General features: G+C 51.4%; 2 protein-coding genes across 8 annotated transcripts in view; one reads left to right on the forward strand and one right to left on the reverse strand.

Annotated features, from left to right (window-relative positions):
- Window positions 1-13,662, reverse strand: part of LOC139806609 (discoidin domain-containing receptor 2-like) — a 48,829-nt gene extending 35,167 nt beyond the window's left edge. The window contains exon 1 of one of the 7 annotated variants that reach the window (XM_071766488.1): window positions 13,545-13,659. The gene's annotated coding sequence lies outside the window, so the exon portion shown is untranslated. Of the gene's footprint in view, window positions 1-12,816; window positions 12,840-13,311 lie in introns of those variants that run through there. The other 6 variants (XM_071766490.1, XM_071766487.1, XM_071766492.1 and 3 more) reach the window with 6 other exon arrangements.
- LOC139806660 (proline-rich protein 2-like) lies at window positions 11,750-13,548 on the forward strand. Its single transcript, XM_071766638.1, has 2 exons — window positions 11,750-11,808; window positions 12,858-13,548. The coding sequence occupies exons 1-2, from the start codon at window positions 11,750-11,752 to the stop codon at window positions 13,546-13,548; spliced, it is 750 nt and encodes a 249-aa protein (XP_071622739.1).
- Window positions 13,663-21,369: the final 7,707 nt, after the last annotated feature.

Consider the following 21,369-nt stretch of genomic DNA (forward strand, 5'->3'; position numbering starts at 1 on the left):
GTGTTGCCCAGCCTCTGGCAAGGAAACTGCTTGGAATGGGAAGAGCTGCCATGTCCCAAGCATCCTCCTGAGGCCAGCAGGAATGGGAAGGGGTGCCAGGGCTGTACAGGACTGACACTCAGAGACCCCACTGTAGGACAGTGAGAAGTGGGGACAGCAGCAACTCAACTTCACAGCCTCCCATACACCACACCAGGCTTCATGCAGGAATCACAGCAAAGCATCACAAGTAGCAGGTATTCGGGAAGGAAAAAAAAGAGTGAAGCAGCCATAAACAACCCAGTGCCCACACTAAGCCCCCACTGGAAAATAAGGCTGCAAGACATGATCACATGTACAGTCAGATGCTGCCTTGGACCCATCTTCCTCCCTGCATCCTTACCCCTTCTCAGCCACACAATCCACCTCTGTACTGAGAACAGAAAACCATTTACTTCTTCCCTCTTGGGTAATTTTTCCATCTTTGAGCGTATTAATCAGCTCCGAGGGATGGGACAATCCCTAAGGCTCATAGATGGTTTGGATAGAAACACATGACCAGCTGTAGGGTGGAGGTGGAAAGACAGAAGACCTGTTCCTGCCTGGGAAGCTCTAATCCAAGAGGGTGTTCCTGATTCAGATAACAGACCTAAAAGGCTCTCTCCTGCCAAAATATGGATGCCTGTCCTGTCAGCATAATGGTGCACAGGGACCTAGCTGGATACAGGTAAACGGGCACCAAAACAATTCCCTTTGGAGGGCACAGGACAGCTTGTGGCAGAAGACAGCTCCAGACATCCAGGAACAGGGAGTCCAAGAGAAACATCAATAAAAGCATCAAAGCAGATGCACATCACAGAAGCAACATCAAGGGTCTAGAGAAAGCTCCCCATTCCCCCATGGTACTGGGAAAAGCAATGGCCCAACTCACAGAGAGCTCTGAGGAGCTCTTCTCTCTGGGAAGGATGGTGCTGGGAAGGCACAAAGCACAGCTACAAAACTGCTGAGCTTGCAGTTAGACTCAGTGTTGCCTTCAGCATTTCAACACAAAAATAGGCTCTCTGCTGGATGTCCTGTGAAATGTAATCTGATCCCATGGTATACATGCACTAATCAATCCAGGGATAAAGCAAAGCAGAAAACAGTCTTTTTTTTTTTTTTTTTCACTGGAATGAGCCCAAATATGCACAATAACAGATCCCACTCAGAGTTATTACAAACTGAAGCACTTCAGAGAGTTTTGCATCTCCCATGGCAGAGGGAGCATACTTCTGCCATGGCATCATCGCCTCTCAAATTGGGTATTTGAGAGACTTCCTAATGAATGACCTCATAGCAGCACATGTGACCAGTAAGTCATCTTCTCAAAGGACTAGGAATAACATCAACAGACCCTGTTTTGGTTTTGCACAGAACAGCTTTCTGCAGCATGAGCAGGTTTCCACCCGGTGAGGGAGCAGAACCAGCGCGGGCCAGGGCTGCACTTTTAGTTTCTTCAACAGGTTGTGTTTGGCTCTGGGAAAGATCAGACCAACTAAGAGATGAAAACCCATCAGCAGATATTAAATTCCATGTGCAAATTTAGACACACGTTTGTTTATCCCAGTGTGGGACAATTTGGTGTGGGTTTTTTTAAGGTATTATGAACCCCAGAAGTATTCCAAAAGCATTCTAAGAAGAGATAAAAGGTGGTCTCACAAAAATAAAGAAGAATGCCTTGAGAGTGTTTCAAGGGACTAAACAGGTTCTTGGGTTTTTATTATTATGCATTCTTGTGATTAAAAACCAACCTGTTCTGCTGAGCAACAAAGCAGAAACCTGGAATTCACAGGTGCTGCCCTGGGGGGCTGTTTGCACGGGAACAACCAGGTTGCCTCTTCCTGCCCCAGAACCTCTGAGTGAAGAGATGACACTGGGAGAAATAAATGTGAGACCCTGTCCTGGGACACAGGAGCAAAGGAGGCTTCAGCATGACTTTGCCACCACAGCTCCTTCACCCAGGGATGAGAATGGTTGGGGAGGTGGCAGTGGAGGACAAGGACTCCTCCCCAGCCCCCAAAATCTTGCTCAGAGCTTTAGTACTGCCAGGAACGATCCAAAAAGCAGCAGCCTCCCATTTGTCCTGTCTTTTAAACAACATTGTCCCAGCTTGGGCTGCCTCAAAGATGGGGATAACAGAAGAAAAGTAGCACTTACACCCCAGCTCAGAGCAAGTGGGAAGAGTTCAGTTTAGCTTCAGCTGTTGTCATGAGAAAGCCCCAGTGATCACATCACCCAGATAACCAGACCCTGGCACAGAGCAGTGCTCAGCAAGGACACACTCTGTAAACATTCTCCCTGACCATCTCTGCTGACACAGCTGTGAGAAAGGGGCAGGGAAACCATTATCTGCAAACAGGCATCCCTCCCTCTCCCTGGACACTGGGACCAGCCCAGGCAGGGTGTCTGCAGCCTCCCTGCACCATCAGCCAAGAAGCCCCTGGAGTCCTGCAGATGACAAAGACTCAGGGCTCAGCTCCCATGGGCTAGCAGGGCTCTCCTCTGGGCTTCTGACTGCTACTCCCAAGAAGCAGGTGATCTATTCAGCAAGCACAAGGCCTCTGCCAAAGCTGCCCTGCCTTCTGGAAGGGCTGGATAGTGTTTCATGTTCTGAGCATGGTCCTCCAGATGTGCCTCCTCCAGCACTGCAGCAGGACAGCTGTTCCTGCCCTCCATCCCTCTGAAAAGCCTGGAGCAAGGAAGGCAGCACAAGGAGAGCTCTGACAAGCAGAGCTCCAAGGGCTGCTGGGGACAATTCCTGCTCCCTCACCCACGGTCACACCTCAAGCTTGTTCCTCTCTCCCAAAAATTCCCCAGGTGTATCTGTGCTGGGCATGTTTCACTTCCAAAACTACAAACAGATTGTTGGGACCCGACAAGACCAACGTCTGAGTGTTAATCCCAAATCCAGCTCAAAGGAAAGCTTCTTTCACAGAAATCACAAAGTGAGGGGTTGGAAGGGACCTCAAAAGATCCTGGAGTCCAACCCCCTGCCAGAGCAGGGTCACCTCCAGCAGCCACACAGGACACATCCAGGTGGGATTTGAATGTCTCCAGGGAAGGAGACTCCACAACCTCCCTGGGCAGCCTGGGCCAGGGCTCCCTCACCCTCACAGGGAAAAAGTTTTTCCTTTTATTCATATGGAACCTCCCATGCTCCAGCTTGTACCCATGGCCCCTTGTCCTCTCACTGGACATCACTGAGAAGAACCTGGCTCCATCCTCCTGGCACTTAGAAATGTAAACACATATTTATAATACACATATTATGTATACATACATATACATATGTAAATACATATTTACAATATTTTTTCCACTGGAGACTTTATTTGAGGCATGGGCAATATGAGCAGAAAGACAAAGCAGCCCACAAGCCCTGGCTATAAGCTGCAGCAAGGAGGGAGGAGCAGCTTGTGGGACTGGACTCAACACCAGCCCAGCAAGGGACATCAACTGAGCCATCCAACAGCTCCATCACAGCTGCTCTGCCTGTGATGCACAGAGACCTCTGCAAAAACAAGCAGTGCATGAAAGAACTGATGGCAAAGCAGGAGGTGTCAGCCCAGGCCAGCCTCTAGCTGACATCCCTGGAGTCCTGTACAGCTCCTGCTGCTGCAGGACCCTCTGGCCATCCGACCCCAAACCTGACCCCTGCACTTTTGGCCCAAGTCAGCATGCAGAGAGCAGCTGACAGCAGCACTCACCACATTTCTGCAATTCCTCAGCAAGGACAACCACCTTCAAATAACCAGAGGCACCAGAGGGCTGCACACCCCCCCTTCCTCCCCAGCCCTTTTTGCTGGCTCTGGTATGGAAACCAAAGTCAGGAACGTGGTCTGGGGCACCCAGTTCAGACCAGTAAGATACCAAAGCATGAGCCAGAGCTGGTGACCCACCCAAGGGCACCGTTTGTTCCACACCATGCCTGGTCTGCAGCCCAAGGGGAACACCAAGCCCCAGGCTGAGCAGAGGGCAGTGCCAGAGCAGGAGCTGTGAGTCAGGTGTACACACACTGCTCCTGAACAGCCCCACTACACCCAGGGGATGCTGTCTCTGGAATGTGGCCAGATCCGAGCCCAGCAGCACCGGGGCCTTGGCTAGAGACCCTTCCACCTCCTCAGCAGCTCTCTGCAGCTCAGCATTTCCCTTCCAAGCGAAGCCTCCTGGCCCGAGGAAGCGATGAGGATGTTGCAATCTGCTGGTTTGTCTGCAGAAATCCAGCCCAGCCCAGCAGCAGCAGGAGGCCTCTGGGGCTGGCCTGACTCTGCCATTCATGGGCACCCACTGCCTCCAGAGCCTCCTGGCATTCCTGAAACCAAGCTGACTTCCCAGATGCAGGGAGCTGCTCTGCTCCCATTAACACCCCAGACCACGGAGCTGAGATGTGCACTCCAACAGGCACCCTCATCCTACCAACTGCTATTGTTCCCCAAAATAAATGCTGGAGAATAACTCTGGGGAAATCCCTCTCTTCCCATTGCAAGGGGCTGCAGAAGGCAGCAAAAGGCACTGCATGTCCTGTGGGCTCAGCCTGGGCACACAGCTGCCCAGCACCCAGGGCAAGGGATGCTCACGGTGCTCATCCTGCACACCCTGAGAAACCCAGGTAGGATCTGGGCAAACACCACAAATAACAGAGGGGGAAACACCCCTGTGCTCATTCCAACACCAGGACACATCCTACCAGTGCCGGTTCACCCCTAACACCCTGTGCAAAGAGGAGAAAACCACCTAATAGGATCTCTGCCTTTTCCTGCAGAAACAGCACTGGAGACTGCTCATATTTCCCATAGTAGCACAGAAAAGACAGAAGGATTCCAACACATTACATTATTAACTCTTCTGGGACGTTTCCTAACAGGCCAGTTAAATGTTTTTAAACCTGCAGGATGAGGTAATTCAAGCCTAAATGCATAACCCATACCATAGAATGGTTCACTAGGTACAACACTGAATAAAAACCAAAGGAAAGCTGATCCAACAGGGTACACTGCTCCATCCCCAGACAGTTTCAAGACTTGGCCAGAGAAAGCCATGGCTGAGGTGCTCACATACTGGAGAGAGTTCTGCTTCAGGCAGGAGGTCGGGCTGAGGACCTCCAGATGTCCTTTCCAAACAATATTTCCACCATTCTGTGACAGTGAATGAGAAGAGGCAGAATAATCACTGCCAACACTTTTATGAACGACTCACATCCCGTTTCTCTGAGGAGATCTTTCTAGATTGTCCCAAACTCTTGGTTAGCAGCTATGTTGGCACTGCCACAGTCAGAGCTGTTCCTGCCCTGGCAGGGATGCTGGAGGAGCAGCTCTGTGCCCTGCTCTGCTGCCCGGGTCTCAAACAGGGGCAGCAAACTGCAGCACTGTCCTGGAACAAATTAACACCCACCATAAGTGATTTCTTTCTGGCCTTTAACTTCAGCTATGTGTTCAAATACAAAAGCTTGCAATAATTCCAAGGATACAGGTTAAAAGCAAGACAGCCAATAACTCTCAAGACACTGGAAACAACCAGAAAATTCATTTCCCACTACAATTCTTCACTCTGGGGAGGTCTCAGAAGCACTGCTGGCTACTTGGTGTCCTTCCAGTGCTGGGATGAGGCCAAAAAGGGCCACAGCAGGGACTGAACCCCATCTAATCCCTGGGGGTTCCTCAGGACACACATCTGCACAAGGTGCTCTGCCTGGAGGCTGAGAGGGAAGCAGCAGCAGGAGCTGAAAGAGCCACTGGGTACCAGAGAAGCTGCAATCAGTGCCAGTCCTCCCAGGGCCAACCATGGGCTCCAGCTGCTCATGGCACCAGCCAGCAAAGCTCCTTTCCTCAGGGTAAAACTCCAGCCAGGTCATCCCAAAATACAAAAGAAAAGATTGCTGGTAGCTAAGTATGCTGGGGGATGGTGTCAAACTGATGGGAAGAGGAAGGACACCTTGGGAAGTTGAGTAATACCCATCACAAACCAGACAAATGCAAAACACATGCACTTAAAAACAAAGTTCATGAAATGAGTTCAGTGTTGGGACCCTCATCCAGGGAAACAGCAAGGGAGCTGAGTGCATGGCAAGCTCTGATCTCTCCTCAGCAGCTGAATCACAGTGCACATGGCCAACACCTCATCCCAAACAATAACATGGCACTGGGGGCCCACTGCACATGTTCTCACAAGCAAGCCCAGCTCAGCTCCACTGTAAATGCAGAAATGGAAGATAAACATTCCTGGAAGATCAGGTTACCCAGCATGAAGATGTGACTGCTTGTCAGGAGCAGGAGAAACAGCCCTGAGCTTACTGAAAAGTACAGACTGACATTTTCCTCCTGCAGAACACCAGCACTCCAGCTATTCCTGCTACAGCTTTAGGTTTTGCTGTTGTTTTGTTTTACTTTTTGATAGGCAGAAACAAAAGAGCACAAGTGAAATAACAGCACTAATACAGATGGACACCAAAACCTGAGAAGACAACACCAGTGACTGATGCCACTACTGACCACCACATGCAGCAAAACCATGTCCAGATTCTCATCCTTCAAGGAAAACAAACACCGTGCCCTGCAGACTCTGTCTTTATTTGCTCATTCTTCAGCAGCTCCCCATTACTGATGGGTGGGACTTTTTTACACCTTAAATGCTATTCCCAGAGAAACTGAACTAACTTCTCATTTTCACTGTATAAATATGTCTGGTTGGAAGAAAATACCCCACCCTATTCTTCTGGCCTCCAAATCGCAGCTGGCAGGCTCAGGACATACAACAGTCCTGGGGAAGAAACACAACTGTTTACTGCATCTGTCTGTCTGTTTTCCTGTCCTCCCACCCTCCCTTCCATGCCCCGTGGCACACATGAGCTGATCATCCTCCCAGCATCTCCCCACCATCTCTTGACAGGACTTGTCCCAGGCTCATCAGGCACCAGAGCTCTGCAGACAGAATTGGGCACAGCACTCGAGCATCAAGAGAGGGAAGTCAAATCAGGTCAGGAGAGCATCATCCATGCTGGGAGCCCTTCCAGGCAAACACCCAGAGAGCTGCTGCATTAGGAGTGGACAGGCCCCAAATCCAACTTTTGGAACAACTCCACCCAGTTTAATTCTCTGCTCTTGCATTCTGCAAGCGTCAGCCCGCACTGGGCCGGTGCTCTGAGCCAGCTCCATACTCGAAGCTTCAAGGACAACACAAGGTTTAGGCAGCACTTTTTGGGGTACAGATCATCACCTCCCATGTCCACAGACTGCTTGACCCAGCCAGTAGCCCCCAGGCAACCATCAGCCCCGTGGCCATCCAGCAGTCTGTGAACAGACCCAGCAGGATCCCATCCAGAAGTAGCAAAAAGAAAGAAATGGTTGAGCTGCCACAAAAAAATATACAACCTCCCAGCAACCCAGCAGAGCACCAAGTGTTTTACCAGTCTCTTGCATTAAAAGGAGGATCCTGGGATTATTAGCCAGTGAGTTAAGGGCATGGAACCAAAGCAACTTAGCTTCACAACTATTTTATCTAGGGAATAACATAATATGACATAGAAAGAAGATATTTTAACTTGCATTGTACTACACATTCATAAGGATGCCAAACAAAGTTTGACAAGCCTGAGTAGAGCTGCTTTCCACTTTCCTGTGCTTGATTTTCCACCTCTATAAAATACCTTTATCAAGTTATGCATCAAAAAGAGCTTCTGAGAAGCTCCCCTGCAGCAGATATGCGTAAGTGACATGGGGGAAAAAAATAAAAAAACCCAAGTCTGTGCTCACCTCTAAGGTTTACTTTCAACTATTTATTTCAGAAGGCTTAGGGGAGTGACCCACAGAATGGGTCTCCAATACAGGCAGACCACCAATCTGGGCTGGTAGGAAGTTCTAAAACATCTTACTTTATACATTCCTTCTTCAAGTTGCATAAAACATTCAGCAGGTTGCAGGTTTAGGGTGTGAATTTTTCCCTTCCCAGTCCTATTTTATTTTGGCAACAAGTCGTTCCTGTTTCCATAATCAATATTAGTAACACTTGCCCCCCATTTGCTTCCTGTCATTTTTACCTAAGTGATGCCACCTGGACTTGGAAGAAGGAATCATTTCAGACACAAAGGGACCCTGGCATCAGTGAGGTGACTTTCCACTCTGCACTGAGAACAGGCTGTACTTAAGGCTACTGGCACCAAAACTTTTCAGCTTGCTCTGGGAACACCCTTCAACATCACCTTAGAACAGCTTTGCTTCAACATTCTTCAACAATGGCTGGGATTATTTTGGAAGAGGAGGTCTTCCTATTAAGGACACCTTAACCCAGGTGTCACTGAGAGAAAAGGGGAACAGCATCCCTTTGGAGAGGGACCAGGAACTGGGGGATTGTTCCTTTGCAACGGAATATTAGCACCAAGTCTTGCCTGGTCAGTATGTTCTCATGCATTAACAGGAAAAAAAATTTAAAAATCATCAATTCTACATAAATTCCTCTGCTGAAACCAGCAGAAAAATGTCAGTGGAATTAAGGCCTTCCTCACTTGGGCTCATCCCAACACCACACACACTAAAGAGAGAAACAGAGCTAAGGAAAGATGAAATACTTCCTTGCTGCCTCCTGTTGCTGTCTGAGCAACAGGACCCAGCACTTGAGAGCATCCCTTGGTATTCTTTACATTCAGAAAGCTCTCCCTGGAGCACAGAGCTGCCCTGAGGACAGATGCTTTTGCAGTCTCCAGTGTTTTGTATGTGCCATGAGGACACTGGGCATGTGACTTGTGTGTTAAAACTTTCTGGCTCACCAGTCTTGAGTCCAGATTCTTCCCTGCAAAACACACTGCATGATCTCATCTGCAAGCAATCAGCCTGAGAAATCAGCTTGTTAAAGGAAGCTTCTAGGAAAGGAGAGATGTCTCTGGAGAATTTGGGGGCCTATATAATTTTAACCAGTTTGTTAAACCCCAGCTGCTCTTCTCCCCATTGGGGTCACACAACCGAAAACCACTTCTCCTCCCACACAACTCCAGACAGGACAGTTTGCCAGCACCTAACTGGAGCATCCCATTTTCACTCTCCACAGCCTGGAAGCACTCAGATTTCCATGCAAACTCATTTTAAGCAGGCGCTGGGAGAGTGCAAGGACAAACTCAGAGCTGCAAGTTGAGCAGCACTGGGAAAACAGATCCATTAAATATGCAGCAGTGGTGACCTGAGTGTGTAAGACAGGACAGTTTCTTATCTCTGGGTGTGCATTCCAGCATTTCCCCACAATTATCACTTGGGCCCTAGACACACACCCAAAGGGAGGAATAAGCACTGAAGTGGGAGCTCTGAAGAGAAGTAATGGAACAAACACTAAGCTCCAGCTTTAACCAGAGGCTGCACTAAGTGAGGTAACAGAAATTTACCTAAATTTCTGATGATGCTGCAGCAGGAGCATCCAGAAGCCATCCCTCTACTACATCCTCACAAAGAAACATCCTTCCCTTCCTGGTGAAAACTCTGGGGAAGCACAAGAGCTGCAGGAAATGAAGTCTGGAGTCCCACACCACCCACACCTCGTATTTGTGGGGTCAGCTGCACCTTGTCCCTTTAGGAGCGCTGTGAGAACAAGCACCACAACTTTTGTGCCTGCAAACTCAAGTCACATCTGCATCCCCCTGAGCTTCCAGAAGGACTTCTGCTGTATCCCAAAAGAGAAGGCAGGGAAAATGAGGTCAGAATCCTGCCTTTCTTCAGCCATCACACCACGCACTGGCTGCTCTCAATAGCATCTCCCTGGCAACCCTTTCTCAGCTGCCCCTGGCTGGCCATACAAGTCCTTTGAAAAACTTTCCTTAAAATTCTTGCATAGAAATCCCTGTTCAGCCCAGCAGAGAGGGGCCAGGGAGGGTAGCTAGCCTGTCTCTAACAAAAGAGATCAGCAGGACTGAACTCTTGGCTCTTCCCAGCTGTGAATTATTCCAAGTGAAGTGATTGTTCACCACTTCCAGCACCTATTTTCAGTTCAGCTTGCAAAAGTAACTTATGAAACAAACAGAAGGAAGGGGAGATGAGAGTGGACAGGCAACACACTTTTATTACTACAAGAGCAGAAGATCAAGTTAACCACACTGGGTTCTCCCTCGATTTGTCTCTTTCCTAAAGCTGTTTAGTACTTTTCAAAGCTATTACCTACACCTCAACCCATAGTTCTTGACTATAAGAATCACTGTGAAGGACTTTGTACAGTGCAGGGTGACAGTCACATTGATGCTGCTCTGGTCAGCAGTGGCACCTTCCAGCTCCACGTGCAACTCTGAACCTCCCAGGGATTTGAAATTTTGCCCTAATAAAGCTTTTTGCTCTCCATGTCTTTAAAGAAGTAACACATCACTGTTTAGCTGCAAACATTCCAGCTAAACAAAATGCTATGAGAAAAAAAAAGTCCCTTCAAGCTTTCCATTCCCCAGACAAGTTCCTAATTTTACAAGATTAAGAGCAGACATCTCCCCAAAAGTACAGCAGCTACTAAAATCAAGGTACAGGACAACCACCTCCAAATCCCTGGGAAACCACATCTCAGAAAATACAAAGCATAAAGTGCTCTTCAGCAGGAAGAGCAATAGTGAAGGACTCAGCTGCTGCCTCCTAGGTGCAGCTTCTCAAGCAAATTATGAAGGGGAAGATGAAAAAGGAGATTTTCCGGCTCAAGTTCCAGCTCCTTTTTAAAAATCAGTTTATAACCACTAAAATAAACACAGTAAGAACAACTGTGCAGTAACTGGGAACCTGCAAAAACAGTTGCAGTTTAAGAGCAGCTCAGGCAATGTCTGGCTAACACCATCAGATACAAACAGCCCGAGGGGATGGCAGGATATTTGGGGAATAAAACAGTGAAGTTCACCGAGAGGCTCAGAGAAGAACTCTTGATCCAGCCAGGGTGTGCCGGGCAGAAGCAGCTGTTCTGTCTGTGCTGTTCACCACAACTCCCTCTTGGAGATGCCTCTTTCCTCACTTATTCCCTCTTCCCAGATGCCCAGAGCTCTCCCATGCCCCCAGCAGCATCCCAGTGTAACTGGTGTGCCCCGGGGAGAGGTTCCCAAGAGCATCTCCCGGGTGGGCACACTGCTCCCACCATAACAGCCTCCAGATACCCAGAAGTCTCCTCATGGGACTGATACCTCCAGGAATTAGGCTGCAGCCAACTTCCCAGGAAAAAGCCATCTCATTGGGAAGGGCAGGACACCAGTTCTTGACCATTTCAACCATTCTGAAGTCCTTCTCGGGCATCTTCAGGACAAGAGCCACCACATCAGGTGGTACCAAAGAGCAGCAACCAACATCTCTAGAGAAAAATCACCCAGTCCTGCTGCCATTTCACCTTGGGGCTTCAGCCAAGAGAACTGCCCAATATTTGGACTTTCTGCCACTTTCTCCTCAACCCCCTTTTAGACCTGGGAGATCCAAATCTCCACCCAGTGTTACCCAAGGAGCTACCTCAAGCCTCGGCAGAGAACCACATGTTTGAACACCCTCCTTCTCTGCAGAGCTGACACTTCTCAATTATATCCAGGTCTGGTTGTTCTTGGCTCACCCTTCCTCACCACAGAGCCGTGCTCTGCATGGCCAGGCTTGTCACTGCACACAAAAGTGAAATCTGGGCAGGATGCAACAGATGAAGTCTTTCTGCATAGTGAATTGAACGAAAAAGACGAAAGCTCCTGAACCAGCAAGAAGCAGGTCCAGGGGACCCAAGGGACAAAAAAAGGACAGAGCCTCAGGATCTCACAGGGATGGCTCCTGAAAGTTTAAGATGCTGCAAGTTTCAGACTGCAGCTACAGCCATCAGAAGGTCAGAGATCACGTGCTAGCAGCAAAAAAAAAACCTCACACACCTTGACATCTACCCAGGGGATCAGCACACACCTGGGTATCAGATTTAAGTCTTCTTAAAATACTATTAATTTACTCAATTATCCACCAGAGGCCAGAACCCACAGGCTGAGCAAGCCCCAAGCAGCAGGGCTGGTAATGCAGAGGGAGCCTCTGGTGATGCAGACAGACACAGACTGCAGGGACATCGGAGCCTTTCTAATTTTATGGTCCACAGAGAGAAGGAAGAGCTGATGGAAAAGCAGCACAGCCTCCTGCCCACGCACCCGGCTACTTCTGGCTCCACAGCCAGAGAATCACGGCTGCATTTTCTTAAAGGAACTTCGGGGTTTGTTTTGGTTTTCTTTCTCAAGGGAGAGAGTTGAGGAGAGAAAGAGGAGCCTGGCATTTCAAATTGTTAAAAAGTGTTAAGAACACGTTAAAAAAAAAGTGTTTCAAAATGTTGGTTTATCTTTCAACTCAGAAGAAGAGCTACATAAGTGAAACAAAATCTCAGTGGCTCCCTTGTAACATTCTTCCCACTCTGCCCTGAACTCTGCTTTATCACCCTTTTCCTTTTCTTCCCTCTTCCCCTTTGGCTTAACAGACCCCACTAGACAAGTTCACATGGAACACATTCTCATATTTTATCTTCTCCCACTTCCCCTGCCCAATTAGAGAACATTTAAAGCCAGATGAGCCAAAGAAACTGCCAGGGCACCCAGAGCAACGAGGAAGGGAAAAGGACCAGCAAACCCAAACCTGAAGTACTGATTATCAACCAGAAAAAGCCAAAATAAAAGTTTGAAAGCAAAGTCTTCTCCCAGAGGAAAGGCTTCAGAAAAAAAGTTCTCCCGCTTACGAGGAAATAAATAAAAGTGGAAAGCTCTTTCTTTCATAAAGGTAAAGAAAGCCAAGCAAGCCAGCAGGAGTGCCTGACCCGAGTTTGGGAGGAAAACCCGGATTTCGGGACCCGCGGGTAACTCACACCGCACCGGAGCAGCGCAGTTCACTCCCTCCTCCCCGCAGCTGCTCCCAGGGCCACACGGACCCAGCTGCACGGGGGAAAAAGAACAACAAAAAGCTGGCAGTGCCCCGGGACCCTACTCCGGGTCGGTGCTTGACCCCGGGGACCGGGGGGACAGCGGTTGGGCCAGGGAAAACCCAAACACGTCCCGGAGAACCCCCGGGCTGGAGCCTGCTGCTGGCGAGGGCAGGCAAGGGGCCTAACAAAGGCAGCAGCCCGGGTTCCAGCGCTGCTGGCAGCGTTCGTGAAAGGCTCCATCGCTGCGTGCCGCCGCCTTACAACACGGAGCAGCCTTCCCACCCGCTGCGGGGCTGGGATACACGCACCGGGCGGGGGGAGCGCAGCCCGGGCTGGGGACACCCGGCAGCCCTGCCCGCCGAGCGGCCCCTGCCCACCGGGGCCCCCGCCGAGCCCTCCCCGCCCGGCCCTGCCGCCCTTCGCCCCCGGGAGGTTTACCGGAGGTTTACCCGACAGCTCCCCGGGACCGGCCCCGACCTCCTCCCGCACCTGCGCCCGCGCACGGAGCTCAACCTCAGCCGCCCCCAGCCCCGGAGGCAGAACCCGCAGGCAGAACCCGCGGGCACACGGCGGGGCGGAGCGGAGCGGAGCGGCCGCCCCGGGCAGCGCCTCCCCCGGTGGCAGCGGCGGCGGCAGCGGGCGGGGTGGTGCCGAGAGAGCCCCGCGCTTACCTGAGAGACCGAGCGGCGGCGGGCGCGGGCGGGCGGGCTGCATCCCGGCCCCCTTCCGGCTGCCGGGCGGGACAGGGCGGGGGCGGCCGCGCCGCTCTTAAAGCGACAGCGAACCGGGCCGGGGGAGCGGGGAACCGGGACCGGCGGGAGAGGAGCTCCGGGCGGCCGCTGCGGGGCCCGACCGGCCTTGTCGCTATGGCAACGCGGAGAGGAAGGCGGGAGCCGCAGCGGGGCCGGGCCTGGGTCCCCTGTGTGCCTCAGTGTCCCCTGTGTGCCTCAGTGTCCCCTGTGTTCAGGGCTGTGCCCCTCTTCCTGTGTCCCTCAGAGCTGTGTCCCCCTGTCCCCTCATTGATTTATTGATTTCTTATCATTTCCCCTGATTTTTGTCTTCCAAGTCTTGTTTGCAATAATCATTTCAAGGTCCCCTTTTCCCAGACACCCCCCTGAGCCACGCATTGGTGCAGCACGTAGCACCCAGGCGAGGCAGCACCACTAAAAGCCAGCTTTGTGTTTTCTCATCTCTCTCCTGAACCCCCCCAGTCCCACTTCCAGTGAGGCCGGGGGTGAGCACTGCCCCTACAGAGGAGATGGGGTGCAAGGAGCTCCCCCCAGAGCAAAGGCAGCTCCGAGGAGGAGCCACAAGCCCTGTGTGAGACAGGACTGGGTCCTGGCATGTCCCATCTCCAGAGCCTGCCTGGATGCAGTGCTGTGCCAGCTGCAGACATCAATCCCTCCGGGGCTCCAGGAGGCTCCCAAACCAATCCTGCCAGGCTGCCTCATCCTGGTGAGCTCCGCTGGGATGCCGTGTGTACCTGGCACAGCTCTGGGAGCAGCTATAACAGGGCTGGGGGAAGGTCAGCACTCTCAGCACCGTGTTCTGGAGCAGGGATTTGGGCTCCTAGCAGTTTTCTTCCCTTCTGTCCTGTCCAAGTTGCATCCTGCCAAAAGCAAACAGAAATTACAAGGGCAGGTGTGACCATGGTGTGAAACGCTGCATTTCATGCAGCAGACTGAAATGGGCTGCTTGGGGTTTCACTCACTCAGTCCACCAGGTCTGAAATGGATTTTTGGTGGTTGCATTGGTTGAGGCTGTCAGTGTCTGGCTGGGTGCTGGCTGATGGCAGCCTCTGTCACATCAATGTCACACCCCATGTCACCCCTCCCTGTCCCCCACCATCGGGAACAATCAAACCTCTCACCTGTGAGACTCAGGGACAAGTTATTTTATATTTCAGGCATCTCTGTATCCATTTTGCTGGGTCACAGCCCAGTTCGTTTTGGTGGATCCTGTGTCCCCTTCACATCAGCTCTCGGGAGGGCACTGAGCATCCTCAGCAATTCCTTGCGGATGCTCGGCTGCAGTTCGAGGTCTGGGTGTCTGACACTGCAGGCCATGGGCAGATTCTGTCTCTGCTGCCCTCTCCTGATGCCTTTGGGATATGCTGGGAAAGCCCTTGATCAAGTTTATAATCATTGCTGAAGGATCTTTACGATTTAGTGTTTTACAAAACTCCACATCCAGTTATTCCTGTGGTTTCATGCCCTCCCCTGCCTACCCCAGGGATGTAGAGCTCCTCCAAAGGGCTCATCCTGCACCACCAGTCACGCCCCAGCTGCTCCTTACTCCAGACAGTTCCCTGGTTGTACATGGACAGATTGATCATTTCTTCAGTGGAAATTAAGCAGCTGAATTCTCTCAGTGGTGCAGTTTTTCAGCTACACCAGACACCATCACATCCGCTCTGTTCCAAAAATCCCTCAGACACACTGCCCGGGAGCAGTGGCTGATCCCATATTTCATGCACAGGACCACAAAGCACTGCTGAATTCCCAGTAACTCCCTGAGAAACTCAGGTTAGAAGGAACCACAGGTGGTTCCAGCTCAGACTCCCCCTTGCCCAGCCCTCTTTCCCAGCCTGGCCCATGGGTTCCTTTCGGATCCTCCCAGCTTTCTCCCAGACAGGGATCCCAGCCTGGTGCTGTGGTTCCTGGGGTGTCCCCTGCCCAGCCCAGGTCTGGGACCCTCTCCCCGTGCCAGGCACCAGCGTGGTGGTGGCAGGGTCCTGCTGTGGCCCTGACCCCACTATTCTTGCTGGCTGAACAGTTCTATTTCCCCGCCATGGTCAGCACTTTGTCATTCAGCACGCAGCAGAGCAGCAAACCTTAGTTCTAAAATCTCGGATGAAACGCGTTGTGAAAGTCTGATCTTAGCAGTTTTATTCTTACAGAGGAAGAAAAAGCTCACGGGGTCACTGCAGTCTCCTCCGTGCAAAAGCTGAGCTCACTTCTTCCAGATTGTGAGAACTCTTGGTACATTACAACACGCAGGCACTGAAATAAAAGTTATGCAACAGTGACAAGGTAGGTTAGCACGGCCCAAACCCAACCCAGGAGTGTAAATCTGATTTCTGCAATCTAATTCCAAGAGTTACAGCTCCTGGAACCCCTGATCTCTAATCACAGTCACAAATGAATCAGCACAGCTCTCACTGCAGGCCTGGGCAGCCCTTCAAGACTTCTCCTGGCCCCGTGTCACCCTCCAGAGTCCTCGTGTCCCCTCGGGGAGGTGCAGGAGTCCAGGGGTCACCTCTGCTGCTCCAGCAGCTGACAGGGGTTGGACTGGGTGATCCTGGAGGTCTCTTCCATCCTGAGCATTCCATGATTCTGTGATCCAAGAGCAGGAGAACAGCTCCCCAGGGCCAGCTCAGCGTGCTGCCCGGGGGAAGCTGCTCACACCTGGCTTGCAGGAGGTGTGTGGTTGTCTCCTTGTGCCTTGCACGAGAGGTTGGTGCCCAGGAGCTGATGAGAAGAGGACTGCAGGGGCTTCTGCACCAGTTCTGTCTTCTCTGGAGCTGCTGTTCCCTGCAGCCAGGGCACAGAGCAGCTGCTCCCCGGGGCTCTGTCCCCCAGCCAGTGCCTCCTGCTCGGGATGCTCAGTTAACACCTGCATGAGGATGATGCCAGCAAAGCAGAGCAGCCACCGCCTGGCCAGGTCCTTCTCCTGCCGTGGCAAGTATCTTCTCACCTGGGCTGGGTACAGCACCTTCCTGGCTTTCCTGCTCCGTTTTGTTGGGAAGCCTGGAGGTCTCCCGACAGATCCGACAGCAGGCACCGGCCCGGACAGACTTTCTGAAGGGTTTTTCAGCATTTCTGTGCCGGAGAAAATGTTTTCTCTGGTGTAAGACAGCATGTCCTTAGCAGCCTGCTGGGGTAGCTCTGGAAGCTGGGAGAGCTCTATGGAAATATCTCTTTGCTCAAAGATGGTATTAATTCAAAAAGCAGACTGGTGAAATGATATTAAGAAATATGAATAATAACAACAGCAATTTTATTTATTCTCATTAAAGCAAAAAAATGCAGAACCCCAGAGCTGAACTCTTGGAGTGATTTATGCATCTTTCTGGGAAGCTCTTCTTTGATTTCTCTCTCCACTCCTACCTGTGCTATAAATACTTGCTTTGATGAGTGAAGTGATGGGAGGAGCTCAGCTGACTCACAAACCACTCTGGAATGTCTCTACCACCAGCACCAATTATCTGCCCACAGGCACTCACTGCTACCAGGAGTGTAGGACCATGCTCCAAGTTTTCTGTTCTGCTTTGTTAGAGCTGTCTAACACATGACTTCACCTCCAGACATTCCAATGCTTTTCAGAGCGAGTTCCTCACTAAAATTCACCTATCTGCCACAAAGAACTGCAACAGAGTTAGGACAGACATTCCTGCCCCTTCCCATCCCACCTGCCAGCATCTCCAGGGATGGAGGTGGGAGCCCCCAGTCTGTTGTGGCACTCTGCAACCTCAGCACTCTGCTCCACAAAAATGAGCAGCCTCAGCACTTGCTCTGGCAAGCTCCATCTCAGATATGCCCAGAAAAGGAAAAAAACAACACTCACGTTCAAATTCTTTGTGCCTTATGATGACTGAACAGAGCCTGGAAGGGCTGAGTGCCCACAGACCTGCTAGAGAGGTCTCCAGCTCTCTGGGATCTTTGCCATGAACTTCATGGAGGATCCAGCTGCAGTCTCCATGTGTCTGTGTCACTGTGGGGCACCTCGTGTCTGCACCAAGCAGGAGCTGAGCTTCTTTAAAAAGGCCTTGGGCCACCAGCTGTGGATGGCTAAAGAAAAATCAAATATAACCTGGTATCTTCTGTCTTCTCAGGCAGCCTTTATCCACCATAAAGCAGCAAAGGGAAAAAATTCACATTTTAAAATTATTCTTTGACCTTCCCTCTTGCTCTTCAGGCTTGGTAGCATTACTTGCTTCATGTTTCTTGGAAGAAAAAAAAACTGTGTTGGCTTTAAGTCACAAGGCATCAAGCTGCTGTGCTTTCAGCACTGTAAATCAGCATCATGTCACCTCCTGTCATTCATGACCTGAAAACATTCAGCCACCAGGCTTATTCCACAGGAAAACAAGTCCCAGGGAAAAAACAAAAGGTATCTATGAACAGGGTGAGCATGACACAGAGTCCCATCTCTAGGGATGTACCATCCAGCACCTCCATGTGGCAACACTGCTTGGGGCTTTTGCAATCATCCCTAATCCCCAGTTAAAGGAAGAGCTGGAGCCTGTGGCTCAGTCACAGCTGAAAACCCTTCCTTAGGGCAGCCCCTGGGGAGTTCTGACACCTGAGATAGAGCCAGAACTTCAGGGCTGTTTGGGCATCTTCTTCCCCCCTCTTCTGAGGGCAAAGTCCAGAGGGCTGGGAGGCAAATTTCTGCTTCCAAAATCGTGGATGGGCAACTCAAAGAAATTCTGAAATTCTTGAAAGTCCTTCTTGAAGTACTTCTTGACGTGGGGCAGTGGTGGCCTTGGCAGTGCTGGGGGAATGGTTGGACTTGATAATCTGAAGGTCTTTTCTAACCAAAATAATTCAGTGCCTCTCTGAATTCAGCATCTCCCAGCTATCCCATCATATGAGCTCTGTTTCCCTCAGTGCAGTCAGCAGATGGGTCCCAATGGAGGGGAACTGAGCCTGTCCAGAAGCTGACTTCATCCCTGGCACCCCTGGCATCACCTCTCTCAATCACATAAAGGTTCCTCAGTGAGGTTCCTCACCTTGTCTCTAACCCATCTCACCAACATTGCCCAATCCCCAGCTGTGGGGAGGGGAACAATAACCCAGCCTCAAAAAGAGCCCAGAAAGAGGGGTCTCTGCCTGCAGGGACAGATCCTGGCAATCCTCATACCCATTAGCTTTCTGTTCTGTATGACACAGGGGTGTATTTATAACTCCAAGGTGAGCTTGTCCAAGCAGGTCACTGCATCCTCCTCAGCTGAGCAGAGCAAAGATGAGTCAGCACTGCAAGGAGCAGATCTTCTGCCCCCACCAGGTGCAAGGAAAGGAAAAACAAATTTCTGTTGAGCTGGATCCAAAGGTCTGAATTTCATCACCCCCCTCTAATCCTGAGACTTCAGCACGTTCCCCCAGTGGATCACCAGAGCTGAAAGCTGAGCCTGGGATGCATCAGGAGCAGCATTCAGAGGAGGGGGTGCTGGATCTTTGGCATAAGGGTGCAACCTGAAATGCCTTGGCATGGGGCACAGGAGGAAAGAACCAGCCTGGAGCAGGGTTTGCAGCTGCAGATGAGAGAGAGGCCATGGCAGTGATGGAGCTGAGGACACTGGGTCATGTCAGGCTCCAGAGCTCTGCAGGACTCAGTGCTGTGTTCTGACCTCAAGGCATCCCAGAACCAGGGTGCTGTTTGTGCTGGAGAAGTCTGCAGGGAGGGGCAGGGGAGCTCATGACATCATCTGAGCTGCTGGACCAAACCCAAGCCTTACAAACCCTTTTTTCTCATGTTGGAGGGAGAAGCCAAGGACCAGCTCAAAGCAAAAGCTCAGAGCTGACTTTCCAAGTTCCCTGCAGCACCCAGGGAGGTGGCAGGACCCAAACTCAGAACCCTTGATCCCAGACAAGACATAGATGAAATCACCTTGGGAGGAACTGGGCTGTGGCACCACAGAAACAGCATGCAGTGGTCATGCCAGGAGGGCAGACACCTCCTCAGCTGCAGCCTTGGGAAAATCACTGGGAAGTGGAGAGATGGAGAAATGGACAAATTCTCACATGGTGAGAATGTGGAGAGGGATGGAGGAGGGGAACAGCACCAGGTTCCCTGATTTCAGAGCATTGTGCCTGCAGCTCCTCTTGTACCAACCCCCAGCTTGTGTTGGGCAGCTCAGGCTGAAGGGACAGGGTGTAGCTGGGCAGAGGAGGGGTCAGGGGGTACCTTCCCCCAGCACCCCCCATGACAGAGCCCAGAGCTGCCCCAGGGGGCTGCCCCTGCCCAGGGAGCCCAGAGCAGGAGCAGTGCCTCAGGAAATGTTCTCCAGATGGTCTTTTCCCAGACCTGGATTCCTGGGCAGGCTCTTTCCAGGAGGCAGGGATGGGGAAGTCCTAGAAAAACTTACTCAGACATTCTCAAGATGCTGAAATGAGAGGGGGTGAATTCCAGCCCGAGGGACTGGGTGATGAAACAGCAGAGGAAGCAGTGTCAGGAAACTCAGAGCAGCATCCACAGAAGCTCCTGGTGTGTGTGCATCCTGCACAGAGCCCCAAGTGCCTCTTTGGGGTGATCTCCCCTCTTTGGGATGATCTCCCCAGCTGGAGGAGGAGCAGGAGCCCAAGCCAAGCCCCACTCTGCAGAGCTCTCCCACCCAAGGGAGATCTGTGCCTTCTGCAGGGCCATCCTGACATGGCTGTGCATCCTTTGAGGTTCCTCTAGAGGTGGACCCTAAAGTCATATCCAACATCTGTTGGACCCTAAAATGATCTCTGATATCTGTTCATAAACTGAACTGATAAAAGCACCAAGGGAAGTGAACAGGGTTCCAGATCCCTTCAGTGATGTGATAAACTCCTCTGCACACTCTGCTTTCACTGCTGGTTCATTCTCTTGTCCTTCTAACCCATCCCACCAGGATCTGAATCCATTTGGGGAGATCCTTGCTGACTGCACATCACTTCCCCAGGCTGAGAGTTTGCAGGTGCAGGAGCCCAAAACTTTGCACCTAAATCTGGGTATTTTAGTGACCAAAACAAACACACTACAGAGGGGAAGCTTTTTGTGAACACCAAGCACTGCAGCTCTATGCTGGGCAGGAGAGCCCTGGAGAGGCACTTGAGGGGAGGCAGAAAACAGAAAAAAGTGGGAGCCCTGCAGCTCTGGCTAAACCTTCCTCCTCTGTCCCCAGGTCCAGCAGCAGCAGCAGTCCCACAGCCCCTCAAATCACTCCATTTGGGGCTTCACTTGTGCAGCTTCAGCTTTTCTCCTCAAGTTGAACCCAAATCTCCCTCTCCAGAGCCAACTCCACACCCTGCCCAGGGAGGGCTGAGCAAACCACGCTCCCTTCTGCCAGACTTTCATATTTGAAACCTCTTATCATACCCCACCTGAAGCTTCCCCAGGCTGCACAAACCCCACACCCCCTCCCCTGCACCCTTGAGCTCACTTTGCAGGTGAGCTGAGTGCTGCACCCCAGGAGGGTGCCCAAATATGGCCCCAGTGAGACCAAGAGCCTGGCCCCCCATGACTTCATCCCCTGTACATGCAACACACCTATTTACACACCTGCACGGAGCTTTGCCTCCTCACCACCCCCTGGTATTTTTCCTCAGCTGGAGCAGCAGTGCCACCATCCCCCAGGCTTCTTTTCCTTCCAGCCCTCTGCTCACCCCCACCCTCCTCTGCAGCACCTTCTTCCAGACCTTTCCTTCCATTTATGGTTTTCATCCCAAACCTGTCCTCTGCAATGCTCCCACATTCCCTTCTCCTTCTCTGGGGACCTTCAGAACCCCCTGGATGTGTTCCTGGGGG

The sequence above is a fragment of the Heliangelus exortis genome, chromosome 22, assembly GCF_036169615.1.
Source record: "Heliangelus exortis chromosome 22, bHelExo1.hap1, whole genome shotgun sequence".
Taxonomy (NCBI): domain Eukaryota; kingdom Metazoa; phylum Chordata; class Aves; order Apodiformes; family Trochilidae; genus Heliangelus; species Heliangelus exortis.